This window comes from Ambystoma mexicanum, chromosome 13 (genome assembly GCF_040938575.1).
Source record: "Ambystoma mexicanum isolate Mex_15411 chromosome 13, UKY_AmexF1_1, whole genome shotgun sequence".
Lineage (NCBI taxonomy): Eukaryota > Metazoa > Chordata > Amphibia > Caudata > Ambystomatidae > Ambystoma > Ambystoma mexicanum.
This window is the reverse complement of record NC_090938.1, coordinates 655,495,412-655,510,395: the sequence shown is the minus strand read 5'-3', so window position 1 is coordinate 655,510,395 and position 14,984 is coordinate 655,495,412. Positions and strand designations below refer to the sequence as shown.

At 46.9% G+C, this 14,984-nt stretch overlaps 1 protein-coding gene across 1 annotated transcript in view; it reads left to right on the top strand.

Moving 5' to 3' along the window:
- LRRC46 (leucine rich repeat containing 46) overlaps positions 1-14,984 on the top strand; it is a 76,643-nt gene that overhangs the window by 25,210 nt on the left and 36,449 nt on the right. The window contains exons 2-4 of the mRNA XM_069634651.1: positions 10,414-10,516; positions 10,698-10,806; positions 13,092-13,138. Of these exons, the coding sequence (XP_069490752.1) occupies positions 10,414-10,516; positions 10,698-10,806; positions 13,092-13,138 (259 nt within the window). The remainder of the gene's footprint in view (positions 1-10,413; positions 10,517-10,697; positions 10,807-13,091; positions 13,139-14,984) is intronic.

The window sequence follows — 14,984 nt, the reverse complement described above, 5'->3', positions numbered from 1 at the left end:
ACTAACAATATCCATGTGACAGTATGAAAACATATTCCTCAGAATATTTGGTTGATCAGATGCTGTCTCACAGCACGTCCCGCCTGCCCATCCGTTCTTTCAAGACCTGCATCCCCTTCACCTCCGTCCTCATCACCATCATCCTCATCAGGTGCTTCTATTTCAATGTCAGGGGGCAGTGGCACATTCCGTCTGATACACATATTGTGCAACATGACACATGCCATGGTGATCTTGGACACCTTCTCATGTCCATACAGGAGAGCGCCACCAGACCTGCTAATGCACCTAAAACGTGACTTCAAAAGGCCAAAGGTCTGCTCGATCACGATGCGGGTCCGGGTATGTGCACGGTTGTATTCCTCCTCGTGCCTGTTCTGTGGGTTCCGTACAGGTGTGAGGAGCCAGCTCTTCAGGGGATAGCCCGCATCACCTGTATGGGGAATGGGGTCCTGTCACTGTTCACCTCAAGAGCGGCCTGTTCAAATGACATAAATTGGCATTGCATTGTGATTCACGTACACAATTGACAGCATACATGCAGATGGTCTGTGTGACAGCAATGTGCAAGGGGGAGCTACACCCTGCAAGTGGACATGCCCCATCAATGCCTCCAGCAGTAATTGACATGTCCTGGGTGAGGCGAGGTCTCTGGTGTCCCTGGGGCCAGGCAGATGTAGTTCTGCACTGCTGGTGTACTGCCATACCAACATTGATGTTGCCATGCAGAGAGGCATCGCTTCAGTGGTGGTATAGGTGCGTGGTGAAATGCTATGGCTAGGGTTGATCCATTTGCATGCATTATGGGGCACATTACATATTTGATGTTGGGCTGGACTAATTCAGGATGGCTCTTGATGGCATGTGTAAAATGTAATATTTTGTGGCGTGGAATGTTGTGCAATGTGTATGTGGATGGATGTTTAATGTTTCTAGACCTGGATTGTTATCTATGTTGTGTAGCTTATACCTGCATGTCGGTTCATCTCAAGTACATTGCGGCCTTCCCAGATGGACATTGGCGTACATCTGTATGTGCATTTGTCTGGCGGACGACAAGCTACACCCATTTTGAGTATGTATCTCTTCCCCCCCCCAAAACACACCCAGTTGGAGTATGCATCTCTCCCCCCCCCCCAATCACACTGCCATGTGCTTGCCCTGCTACTCACCAAGTAGCCACGAGCGTTGTGCAGTTTGTTGAGTTCCGCAGGACCATGGAATCATGGGTTGATCCGGGAAATCAGGCACAGCAATGTGTGATTAGCTTGTTGGCGTCATATACCATTTGGACATTGATGGAGTTGACTTGCTTCCTGTTTCGGTAGACTACTTCATTGTGATGTGGGACCATCAATTCCACATGGGTACAGTCGATGGCCCCGATGCAACTTGGTAAACCTGCCAGTGAATAGAATCCAACTTTTGTGTTTGCAATCTCCTGTGCAGTCTGTGGCATGGTTATGTGTTCAGGTGCATGCTTCAGGAGGGCATCGAGTACCTGGTTCAGCGTGCGGGAGAATACTGGTTGTGAGATGCCATGCATCTGTCCCACTGTATGCTGGTAGGTGCCTGTGGCCAGGAAGTGGAGCACACTCACCACCTTCAGTAGCGGGGGGGGGGGTGGCAGTTCTGATGTCTGAGGCTCACACACAATGTCGTTGTGTATCATGTCCACGATGCTGGTGATGGTATCCCGGTCCAGACGGTACAGGGTGTGTATCTGCTCAGCGTTAGGTTAAATGGACTGGCTCTGATCCTGGGGATTGGTGGGTGCCTCTGTGGTATGATTAAGTGCCGTGGTGGTGCTTGCTGTGCCTGTCTTGCCCTCCTCCTCTTGCGTCTCCTTTGTGCTGCCTGTTGTTGTTGCAGCTGCGCTGCAATGAGGTCCTCCAGGCCATGTAATGCTACCAGTATTGGAACCATCTTGGTGTGGGAAGGGGTGTGGTGTGCTCCTTTTGAGCTGCCACAGTCTCCATTGCCTCCACCTGTGCTGATTGTGTCCACCTGTGGCAGGTGGGAACACTGCTCAGTTCTCTTAACGGGTGGTTCGCGATGCCGGTATTAGCACCATGGCGGTAAGGGGTTTGGGGGGCTTTACCATGCCGCTATTGGCATGTCCACTAGCCTTGTGATGCTGTGCTAATAGCGGCATGGCGTAATTTACGGGATGGAGGGTCGCGCGCACGCGGCCTGCCTGCTATTAGTGTCACCGTACTTAGCGGTGCCGCTAATAGCAGTGAGCCGGGTCGTAATCTGCATGGGGATTTAACGTTACTGGTATTCTGTTACCGGAAACGTTAAATCCACAACGCCTACCGTGTAATGAGGCCCTTTGTCTCGCGGAAGGTTGTTTGCATTACTGGCCGTTTGTGTAAAGAAGAAAGAAGGCTGATCTCGCTGAATTGCAGTTACCACCAGAAATGACTTCTCCACGAATTTAGTGGAAAAATGAGAAAGCTGGGGTACTTTCAGAATATGCTTGTGACATACTGTGTTAGTAAGTAACCCATAGATTGAAGATCTGAGTGGCAGTTGGTAAGCAATTCCACTATTGCCGGAGAAACAAATTCACCTAACACCCAGTTGATCGGGCTGTCATGCTCTGGTAATTCGATGTGTGCAATGTCATCGGAGTTGATGGACTTGAGCCGCGCAATCTGCAGAAAAATTTCCAGTAGAAATGCTCTGTTAAAAATTGGACTTGTGGCATTTTGCTGAAGCTTCTTCAACTTGACCTATTTCCCCAAAGGCAAGCGGGTAGCATTGGACTGACCCTCCCGTTGATCATGAGGAATGATTCTGTTAGCGCACGTTCCAGTCCCTAAGAACACTATGCCTATGTTCAAGTGTTGAAATGGCCCAGGATTAGCACACATAGGGCACATTAGGGCACATAGGCCACATGCTGGTAGAGACATCCGTCAATTGAGCCTCCTTGTTTACCTTTCGGATAGATCAGTGGAGTGGTAATCGAATGATGCAACTCCAGAAGGCTATCGTCAGAGCCACAGTGGGGGCAAGTGAGATTGATGGGTCTCCTCCCCCCCCCCTCCCAGTAGTGACCCATCGATCTAATGGGCCCCGTAACTGAACCTGACAAGTGTTGCCCTAAAATAATGTGTTTTTGATAGTGGTAAGCAATGGCAGCTTCTTGTTGTAGCCTTGCGTGCAATTGCATACCTCTGCTGGTTTGATGCATTGTGCAAAGGAGACCTTCTTGCGTGCTGCCAGATGAGGGCCACTGTTTAGGCGCACATTTCGCTGTCGCGTCTAGTTCGTCCCTTGTGAATAGCGGAGGAAGTGTCTGTTGCACCCACCCGATCATATGCATGTAATGGAGGGTGCAGGGGTATGCAGCCCCATCTCAGTAGATGATGCACTGACTGCCTCTTCCGTATTGCTAAAGGTTAAACACAAAAGGGAGGAGGCAACCGGATTCAATTCTCTATCTGATTTGAGGTGGTGCAATCGAAAGTGCTGAGCATTGTCCATAACATTGGCAGAAGGTTTTTGTAAAGGATGGGAACTCAGGGCACCATTGCTTATAATCGCTCCATAGTAGTTCTCTAAAATAACATGCACCACCCTGGATAAGATCCGCTTCATCATTGAACATAACTCATAACATATCATCACTCTTCCTGCTCTTCAACTGCACACAGAGACCTGCTTTCCTCGTCCAGCATCTCTTAGCCCAGCCTGAATGCAACTTTGATGATCGGCCCGCATTTGCAGGGTATGCCTGCAATTAACAGTGCGCATCGCACATGCTATGAGAATTTTCAACATCTTGACTTCAAAAATGCTATTACATCGCAAGCTGTCCAAGGATTGCATGCAGTGCAGTTCTTTTCACCTAATTTGTACCCACTACATGGGTTTTTCGTTTTACTGGCACAAGCATGATTTGGTGCCTCAGTGGACCTGGCCTTTCTAAAATGGCTGCATTATTTGTTTCCTAAAGTGAAGCTGCCTGGTCTGGCCATACTCCGCCACCTCCCTCCCATTGGTTGCATTGGTCTAGATAGGCCAATCGGAGCAACCAGGAGGCGGCCCAGACATACAAGGCCCAAAACTAAGGCCCCTGTCGGCTCCCTGTCCGCTACCAGGAAGCCTCAATGTGAGATGCTGTCCCTGTTGCTGCAACAGGGAGGATAGATTCAAAGAAACCTGTTATTTTGGTCTGGGCAACGGGAGCGACATCCATTTTAGTCTTTCTTGGGGTGGGGAATCTCATTTGTACCACCGCGATCTAAGATGGTAGAAGGGATGCGTGTGCGTTTACCTTGCCATGCTATGTTACTTTGAAGGGCATAGGCACGCTTCTTGGTGGCTCTCGCTTTCCCAAAGATGTCAAATTTATTCAAACCAGATAATTAACAAAAGACGTAAGGTTATTCAAACAGGGTACTTAACTCGCCCTGATTTCCAATGAAGTCTGCTCTCCTGCTAGTCTGCACTCTACGTTGCACCCACCGAGGCGCTCGCTGACTCGCGTCAGGCTGCTTTTAAGATCTTCTGATGCAACTGCTGGCCCAAGATATCAGGGAAAGTAGTGGAGCATCGAATGGCGCCAGGCATAAATAACAAATCCCAATATATGAAATCCTGGCAAGATGCTTATCTATAATTAGAACACCCTAGTGATGTTTCTGGGAAGCCGATTGGTCAATCAGCGGGCTATATGCACTGATATAGCCCGCTGATTGATTATAGCCCACAAATCGGGTGTTTGCAAAGCAAGCAGCTTCCACGTTGCATTCTGCAACGTTGAAGCCACGTGCTTTGGTGTATATGAATGTGTTCATATACACCCATGTTCTCAGCAGCATTTTTGTAAAATAAAGAATCTGTCGTTATTTTATAAAAATGCTGCTGAGATTTCAGGATTGCGCCCGTTATGACAGACGCAATCCTGAAGGTGCACTGTTGTGCACTACGAGGATGCCCAGGCCCACTTGAAAATACTGGTGGAGCCTGGGCGTACTGATTTGGCGCAGTGAATCCTGCTCTTTAGCACAATCACTGCGCCAAGTTCAGAATCGGGCCCTGAGGGTGTTCTAATAGCTTTATAGACCTGCAGCTCGGGCCGTTTCAGGCGTTATGGTCCTTCACACCTCGTTAAAGGCCCTCGCTTTGCTCGGGCCATTAACTAGGTCTTCAGGGCCCATAACGCCCGGTACGGCTCTCGCTGCAGGTCTATAAAGCTATATTAAAAGTCCATGAAGCAGAGTTCACAATATCGGAGTCCTTGGAAAGACTGTGCACTCTATGATGCACTCACCGACGCCTTTCCAGAAGTCTCCACATTTTCAAAACCCACTGTGCACTCTTCCATTCATGATGGAAGATTGAATTACACAGGACCCCATTCCTTACTGGAAGTGTTTTTCATCCTGCAGGTGAAAGCTGCAAATATGTTACAGTAAGTGTAGTATAATTCATTGGGTTTCTGTTTTCAGAGGCTATTATAACTATTGGGTATCAGCGCCAATGGGCTATCAGAGGCCAATATTTAGTGCATTCATTTATTTCTGGATTAGCTCTTTCAACTTCATTCTCAAATGTTTCCCTTCCATTTCAACTCTGCAGACAGTGGAGCACCTCCCATTGTTAACTATGGTTGCATTTTTTGCAAAACAATTGGCTGAGAAAGGAGCATCTGCAGCTAATTCTGACCCTCTCAAACAATTGGATCGCCACTTCTGCTATATTTGAGAACTCTCCTTCTGGCTCCAGGTCAGTGGACAGTCGCTCCACCCGTCCTTTTCCTACCTTCTTGCCCGATCTGTCACCTACAGCGTCCTTCGCCGCCATGGGTTTCAGCTCCCTGACGACTGATGGTCATCTGGCTACCGAGGCCACACGTGCCAGCATGACATGTCCCTCCATGCCTGCTCAAATAGCGCCACATCCACAAAGCTACCACTAACAGCTAGCTCCAACCGGTGGTACTGGCAGCACTGGTGCTATATGCACAGAAGGCAGAGGTGCTTGGGCAGTCTCAGACAGCAGTGGGACAGGGAGCTGTTTTTGGCAGTGTGTTCGGCCACAAGCGGATGTTTCCTCCTGGGAGGAACCCAGAGACACGCCCTCATTGCCGTCCCCACTCCTGGATGGAGTCACTGGAAGCTGTAATGCATGCCCAGAGACTAGACAATGTGGCTCATTATGGTTCCGGCGGTAACCGTGCCGGTGATACCAGCGGGTTGCTACTGGACCTGTAAATATTTACCGGAGAATGACTTCCCGGTGCCACTGGGGGATTACAACCCTGGCAGCCCGGAAAGTCAGGCGCCGGTAAATTGTAGTCCCCATTCCCATCGAGTCCCATAGGACTATATGGGAGTGGGGACCACAGAAGCACCAGCACCGTTGCTAATGGTGCCGGTGCTTCCCTGACGATCTGCCTACCGTGACCGCTGTGCCCGGCAGGGTCGGGCACGGCGGCTCTGGCAGGCAGACCTGTAGTTTGTTTCCGGACTGGCATTCTTGTAATGAGCCACAATGTCTCTGTTGCATGTGCTTGTGCCTTGCACTGGTTCACAAGGTGAAAGCCTTGCCTTCTACACCGCCTCCATCCCCTTGACTGGCAGCTTTCCCCTCTGCTAAGCTAAAGTAATCCCAGACCTATGATAAATGGGGCACTGTCCAGGGTCAGGATGTTCCCTGGTTGCCTGTAAAAGGGACACATGTGCCTACATTGACCCCTCTGGAAGGGCAGGCACATGTGCAGAGTCATGAATCTCCTCCACCATCTTTGACATCTGTTGGGGGGCTACCACTCCCTCTCCTTTGCTTGTCGCTCTTCCTTCTCCTGCAACACCACCACTTGCACCCTACCCTTGTCCGTGTCGAGGCTTCTCGTCTGCACATACTCTTTGCTGAGGTTACACAACCATCTCTTAAACTAGCAAGTTGATTAAAACACTATCCAGCAACATTTTAGAGGATATGAAACTACAATGCTCTTTTACATTTTGATTTAGCTTTTTATTTGCCAGAGCAATCTTCTACCTCAAATGAGGATGCCTTGCAGTTGAAGATGTAAACATTTTTGATAAATAACAAATAAAACGTACAAATTAAAATATGCAAACTAGAATTACTAAAGTAAAACAGCCACGTGAAACTCAAATAAGTAAAATAACAGGCCTACAGGACAAAGGGCACATAGAGAGGGGAGCCATCAGTTACATGGAATATGTAGTGGCTGCGAATCAGAATACATGGGTCCCCCCTTCAGTACAAAAGAACCCTGGCATATCAAAGAAGAGAGAGAGCGAACCCAATGGAATTGAGCCTTCTATGCCTATTCCCTACCAGGGGCACTCCTAGTCACAGCAACATCAGGCCCCACAGGTAGAGTGTAGGACCTGTGACTTGCCTCCTAGCACAAGGGATAACGCAGAGTGTGGGCGGTCGAAGGGAAGAGGAATATATGGTAGGGGAGTCGGCTTGATGAGCCCACACACATTAGAGCGTGCAGGGAAAAGTATTGTGACATTAAGTCCATTGGGGCTGCACAGCTTCTCCCACCACCTGTGGCAAAGGGACTCCCTGCATAGCTCTCTCCAAATGCCCTGCCTCTGCCACTTGTCGCAAGCCCTCCTGTGCCAGTCCAACCTCAGCCTTTCACCCACCACCGTGCCATTGGCAAGCTGTCCTTTGGTCAGTCCTTCCTCCTCGTCTCTTCCTGAGCCCATTCCCCAATGATTCTTGAACCTCAGGCAATACTTGCCATAGCCGTGTGCATCTGGCACCTACCCACACAACCGCAAAAGGAGCACCAGTCTCCTCAAAGACCTGGCAGTTATCCTCGTCTTCCCAAAAGTGAACTTACTCTTCTTCCTCCTCCACCTCTCCCAACAAATAAAAAGCGCTGCCCCACTTAATGAATGACTCGCCAGTGCTTTAAGTGTGATGAAAAATTGATTGCGGAGGCTAAAATGTCATAGAACAATATCTATTCAATGCTAAGGCCTAAGACGCATAAATAGCTTTTTAAGTAATGCAATGTAAAGTCGCCTTGCATAGCACATTTCTTCCAATTTGGCGGCCTTGCTGTGTGTCGCTGTGCAAGAAAATAGGGGGGTGGCCAAGACCGTTTGGGTGTGCGTTTTATCCAAAATGAAGAGCCCAAGATTGATCAGTTCAAGTCAGCTGGGAGGACCTAGTTATCTACTGGTGTGTGTCTGGGAGGGGCTGATGGGGCAGGAGAAGTGAACGGTAATGCAGGTTGTCTGTAGGCAGATTGAGGGGAGTAGTTTTAGGTTGAGAGAGAGATAAAGTTGTGAATCTGTTCAAGCAGTGTGGGAATGGTTAAGTAAAAAAGGGATTCTTTGGGTACAAGATTGTTGGTTCAGTGATGTTGGAGTATTTGATTGTCATCTGTATTGACATGGGTTCTTGCTGTTCTCGTTTATTTTAAAGTATATGGGAGAATGACCCGAATTAGTCCAATCTCTGATGCTTCTTGGCTGATGCGTGGATTAATGGCTTATTGTATGTTTGGGAGAATATCAATCCAATTCTATTCAAGGGCTATGTGAAAACCAACCCAAATGCCTTTGATCTAGTCTGTTGTGTGCAAATTCGTGCCATATTTGGGTACCCAGGCAGAAGAGGTTGAATGCGGTTGATTACCAAGATTGGGCATCTGTTGGTGATGCTTTTATGTTCCTGTTAAGTGAATTGCCAGATTTTCAGGGACTTCAGGTATTTTCTGAAGGTCAGATGTTTCTCCTCTGTGTGCAGACATCTGGGCATAGAATTCCAGAGTATGGTTGAGAAGAAAGGTAAGCTTTTCCAATTGAAGTTTAGCACCATTACCATGGGCGCCTTGCAGGTGTAAATAGTTTTCGATGGTTTGTACTGGATGAATTTTCTTGTAGTGGATTCCAGGACTCTGCTGTGGCAAGCACGATAAGCTATATAGTTGGAAGGCACGGTTTAACAAAATACAGGTTTCTTTGCTACAAACACTTCTCAGGGATCGGTGGCATTGAGGTGTTTGTGTCCATTTTGCTCTGTTTGTTTCAAGACCTTCAGACACTGATTCCACCCTGCTGCAGCAGAGGCAGCAGCATGCCGCGTCAGGAGGCCAATTGCCTTTGGTCATCTGTGCATGCAGAACCCTGTCTCAACACTGAGTTTCAAAACATGCTGGGGCCCGGGCCCTGGAAGGCCCCGGACGACTTAAATACTTGGACTCTGCCTTCAATGTACTGGTGTTTATTACATACAACATACCTACAAGTGCAGTAGTTTGGTGTTTGCTGCATTCTTTAATGAATCAGGCATTGGGGAGCGTGATACATTTTATGTAGATGTGTCGCGTGAAACCACTTGGAATATTTATGCAGGTGTATTGTACACAGACGAAGGCTGCAATAAACTATGAGGCCTCGTTGTGGGGATTTGAAAATGTATCGATGATTGAGACCATTGAAAATAGATTCTACTTCATAATGTAATTACAATTGTTGCCCACAATCTTATTTCTGGTCGCAAGATGGCCTACAGTAGTGTAGTCGGACATGTAATCCTAGATTAGTAAATTTAATTCCCTCGTTTGAACCTGGGCAGTTAATTTCTCATCTGGCAAAGACATTTCTAAATTGGATATGCAACTCCAACTGTTACAAGCCATTTAAAATCGAATGAAACAACCTCTAGACTGGCATCTAACATTCCATTACATCTGAGCTTCATTATTCCCTGGTTACAAGTCCTTTGCTGACCTCCAGTTATTTCAACCATCTGCTGCCCTTGGAAACTTGCATGACCTAGAGGGGTCTATGGGCCTGGCAGGATGCTTTCCTTTATCTGCTTCTTTCCTTATCTATACAGTTATCCTTTGGATGCATGTTACTTGTATTTCACACTGCCCTATAATGCTGCTCTAGGCTGTGCCCAGAGAAATACTGCCCAATCATGCCAACAATGATGCCTGCATCATACCATGATAAAAACTGAGAGATCCTTTGCTACAAAAGTGCATATTTCTGTGGACCGTGCTTAACATGACGGCAGGATCACTGTTTTGTACTGCTCAAGAGTGTACGTTGGCATGTTTTAAGTGTCTGCAGAGAACATGGGTGAATGCGTTCTAGTACTATGGAGAGTGTGACTGTGTTGTATACCAGTGGCTACAGCCTGGGTGAGTGTGACACTGGTGTAAGTAGTAGTGGGGGCAGAACAGAGATGAATGTGTAATCCTGGAGTACAGAAAAGGGCTTTGTCTGATAATAAGTGAGGGTAGTATTCTGGTGTAGTCCATACGGGTGAGTGGTATAGTGATGTACAGAGCATGCACAAGTGTGGTGTGGTGATCGGGCAATGAATCCACTTTACACTCGCCAGCCCTTACTTTTGCATTTAATTGACCATATCTTTGTGTCCTGGCAGATATTGGGAGGAAGCCCCAGGACAAAGCACCATGCATCACAATTGCTCTCCTAGCCAAACGGAACCTGGATCCCCCATTGGAGGTCTTGACACCTGAGAGCATGTGAGTATTTCCTGGGCATGGAAAGCAATGTACACGTTACAGATCTTTAGGACCCAAACCTCGAAACGCTGGGCTGCTTACCAGTGCATATGATTGAGCTAACATTGTGACTTCATTAGAACAATTTCTTACATCTTAATTGTGTCCGTGGTTCAAATAACATCTCAACATCTCTCTGTAGGTCAAAGGCCCTGCAATCTCTTCATACAGTCAGGCTGGACAGAGAGGGGCTCAGTGTCATTGAGAACCTGGAAAGTGTGCAAGCAATTCACAGCCTCTATCTACAGCAGGTAAAGTTTGGGTGTGTCCACAGCAAAGTGACTGCCTCCGTCCAACCAGAGCAGCCACATTATGCTTTGCAGGTCATCTACAGTGGCTCGATTGCTTCCCCATAACTCAAATCGAGACCGCAATCTAAGCTACTACTCGCCTTAGCTCTCCAACCCTCATGCACACATATACTGTATAACACATGATTCCCGATGAAGAAACACCCAGCCTACACCTACTGCAACCCAGCAGACAGTCCAATTTTAAAAGAATGATTTTTGATGTTTATCCCCTGTCAGTCAAATTCCCACAAAAGCACAACACCAGAAAATGTAGTTCAAGGAGGTTTATTCGGACAAAGTTGCCAAAAAAGAAACCAAAAAGTAGAATGTTTCTCAACTCTCTTTTTTAGATGTTCAAAGCTGCTCTCCAACACTCAGACGAAGTGTCTCTTAACTTTCCTTCTTTCTTGGCAGTGGCTTGAGTACGGTGGGGAAACCTTCTCGGGGTCTCAGGCCAGGAATGATGATCACCTGCTCGATTGATGCCAAACATTAAATCTGTGCCATTCTCTCACAAAGGCTGAAAGCTTTAGGCAGACAGGAGACCACCCTAGAACCTTCAATGGTGTTTTACTAGGCATCTCACTACCTCTTTCTTTTTAGAGTCCTGGCTTCACGGCCAGCTAGTCCACACTTTATCTCCTCCTCGATGTCTCGCCACATGCCAATCATATGGGACCCTCTTATACTCTGTTCCTCTCCCTCTCTCTTTCCTTTTACTTCACCTACCTGTTCCTTCACACCTCACAGGGTCCCCCTGGACAGTCTGAGGGCTTGCCATCCTTCTCCTCCCCACTCCAGCTTCTGTTGCTCCTCCTCTGCTCTTGTTTTCTCTGACTTCTCCTCATGCCAAAGTCTTATGTTCTTCTCCTCTTGTCTCCCTACCCCCCTCCTTGCTCCACTCCTCTACCTCCTCACGTTTGCTCTTGCACCCCCCTATTCTCACTCTGTTCTTCCTCACCACATCCTTCCTCCGTTTCCCTCTGCTCCTCCACCACCTCCTTCTCCCTCTGTTCCCTATGATGAATCACAGCATTCAGTCACTTCTCCCAAGGGGGGGGGGATCCTTTCTCTGTGAGGCTAGGCAGGTGGGCCGCAATGTGGTACCCTCCATAGGGGTAGAGGTATGTCGGGAACTCAACAGGATAGACTCCCCTTTGGGCCAAGGACTCCAGTTTCAACGAGGAACTTCCTAAGTTACTCACCCAGACCCCACCTCCAACAACTTCCATCCAAAGAAGTCATGAAGAACCAATTAATGTATGTTACTGTGGTGCATAAACATTAAATTCATTTGAGAACGGAAACAAGTGCAATACTGTGAAGAAGATGGTCTTAGTCCTGCAGAGTACTCTGGCAATAGAAAGAAAGGACTTGGACGATCTGCCAGGGAAGGCCCAGCTAAACGTCATAAAAGGAGGAGGAGAAATTCTGTCAGAGAAGGAAGGCCGTGAGATTTAAATCCGCTCTGTGGAACGCTTAACCAGACCGGCACGTGCATCTTGGAAACAAGCTGGTAAGTGAAGACAACGCAAGGAAAGCGTGAAGGCAGAAGAACTGAGGGAACGAAACCTCAGACTGTCTGCCAAGTCATAAGTGGTGATGTGACCGAGAGTCTGTGGACTGTTCAGTCCAAGAACGGTGCAGAGACCACAGACCTTTTCCCGTAACAGAGCGGATCTAGAGAACAGGAGAGAGAAGGCGAGAGACAAACAGCAAACCTGATGAACAAAGGAAGCATCCCATCCAGATTGCAGGCCCAGTGACGCTAACCCCAAGTCAGAGAGGTAACTGGGAAGGTATAACTAACATAACAAGCATAATAATCATACTCGCTGCATTGAGGAATGCAACCCAATATTCCTTAAGGGAGAGTTTGAAGTTATATGGGGACATTAATAAGAAAGAAGGAACAGTGGCAAACTAAGAGAATCATTACTGGTACCCTCATACTTGTGCCAGTAATACCAAAGAGGACAGAAGTGTGAATCATTACAGGTATCCTCACCCCTAAAGACAAGCGGGGAACTTTGTCTCGCACCCCACAAACCAACACTTAATCTCATCCCAGTGTTGCCCTATTTGCCCCTCTTCATTTTATGAGTTGTCAGCCTGCACTTACCATATCCTCAGAACTTCCATAGCAGCCTTGCCCAGTGCATGTATTTGTTGTCTAATATTCAGGCACATTTGTGCTGGTTTCAGAAACCAACCTAGTTTCATTTCATTTATTTCTTCTCTAGAACAAAATCAAGATGATCAACAATCTAAGTACCCTCTTGAACCTGCGGTGAGTACTGTTGGGACTTTTAAAACCCATTTGTTTCCCTGCCACTTAATTGCTTGTCTATATAATATTCCTCACTATATGTGATGTTGTACATACACTCAGAAATGGAGGAGGTAGTTTGTTACATAAAAAAGGAGTTCTGATAATGCCGCACAGTTATACATTTGATCCAGTGCCCCTTTCAATATAGAGAAGACTACTGTGAAATGTTGAATCATCGACCAGAATTCCACTACACACAAAGTAGACCGAGCAAGCAAAGTGTTTCTTCTCGCCTAAAGAAGGCCTACAGTGACTCTGAACAGTGTGTTCACATTAACCTTCTGATTGAATCCTTACAAGGGTTGTGGGTACGTTGCTTTTCTTCACTCTGTGACTGAGGCCTTGCATGGGCGTTCTCCATCGCAGAATGCAATGTTGTCTTTCACTTACCTTCACCCTTACTAGAAAAAAGTAAGGGTGATTTTTGCTTGAAGCCATTCTACCCCTAAACTGAATAGAGGTTAACGTTGATCCAGGAAGGAACCCGAAGTGCAGCAAAAAGCACCGCTGAAACAACCTTTTTACTGTGATTAGATGAGAGGACGGAAATGCATTTGAGCTGAGACAGGACCTCGGGTAGGGGGCAGGCAGAAGGATTTTGGAAATGGGCTGCACAGAAGCATGGTGCATCAACACTGGACCTGTAGACCTGGATGATTGGAGAATAAGAAGCCTAGAGGAAATTGACAGGATCTGGAGAATGTGATCGCTTGGGACAAGGATATATGGAGCATTACGACATGGCTACTCCTGGAGAAAGCTCCCTTTTTATAGCTGGAATCAAGCACAGCCTGTATGACTTATTGCTTCAGAAGCAATTGAACGCAAATTAGAACAGTACACCCAGCAATGATCTTTAACAGAATTGTTGGTCTTTGAGGTATCGTCACCTGACTGGATCAAGGACGCCTACAGCCAGTGAAGCTGCCACACCTCCACCGTACTACAACATGCAAGCTTGGAGCTGTGTGTGTGTGTTGCAACTGGCATGCAACATTGTTCTGCTAAGATGTATGTGTTTTGTTTCCATGCATCATTGCCAGAAATGTTAATGTTAGCATGAAATTGTTCTTTTTAACGTACACCATGCCTTGATGGGGGTGTTACCCTCCAAGCACACACCTTTTGGACATCCACTTCTTCCATCCAAATTGTGATATTACCAAAGTATGCTTTTTGTTTTTAAGGGAGCTATGCAAATGTTTAATTTTCATTTATGTGTTTGATTTGTGTGTGCTGTGGCATGTAATGAAATGTTAGGCTCTATGTGTTGTGTTCCCAAATGCATCTTGGCCTGAAAAGGTAACATGAAATTTATTTTTTAATGAACATCTTCCTTCTGTATTCATTGGGGTGTCCTGTGGTAGAAATAGCAGTGAGACACCATAATTCATTTTGTGGTTCATCAAAAGCTTTATTGACATCAATACTGTGGGGTTGTGTTAATACCTACCTAGTCTGATAACACAAATGTTATCAACTAAGGTGTGCGCTAGGAAAACCAAAATAGTGTGGGTCCAATTTCTCTTCCCCATTGTATCTGATACGATTCTTGAAAGTCCTTCGCTCTCTTGAGGCACCCTCCTCTGAAAACCAAAAGCTCCGGATGACGGCCAACCGGAATCCAAACGACTCTTAAGAAGTCCTGAAGTAAGGCTTCCCTAAAGTAGTATACCAAAGTTTTGATGATAAACCAAAATAAATGTCTAAGACGTAATCTGTATAGGTCCATTCCTCATTAACGACTTTACAAATAGGGATTGTAGAAAGGCTATTTGAGCATGGTCTCACAGTCTGGCTGTTT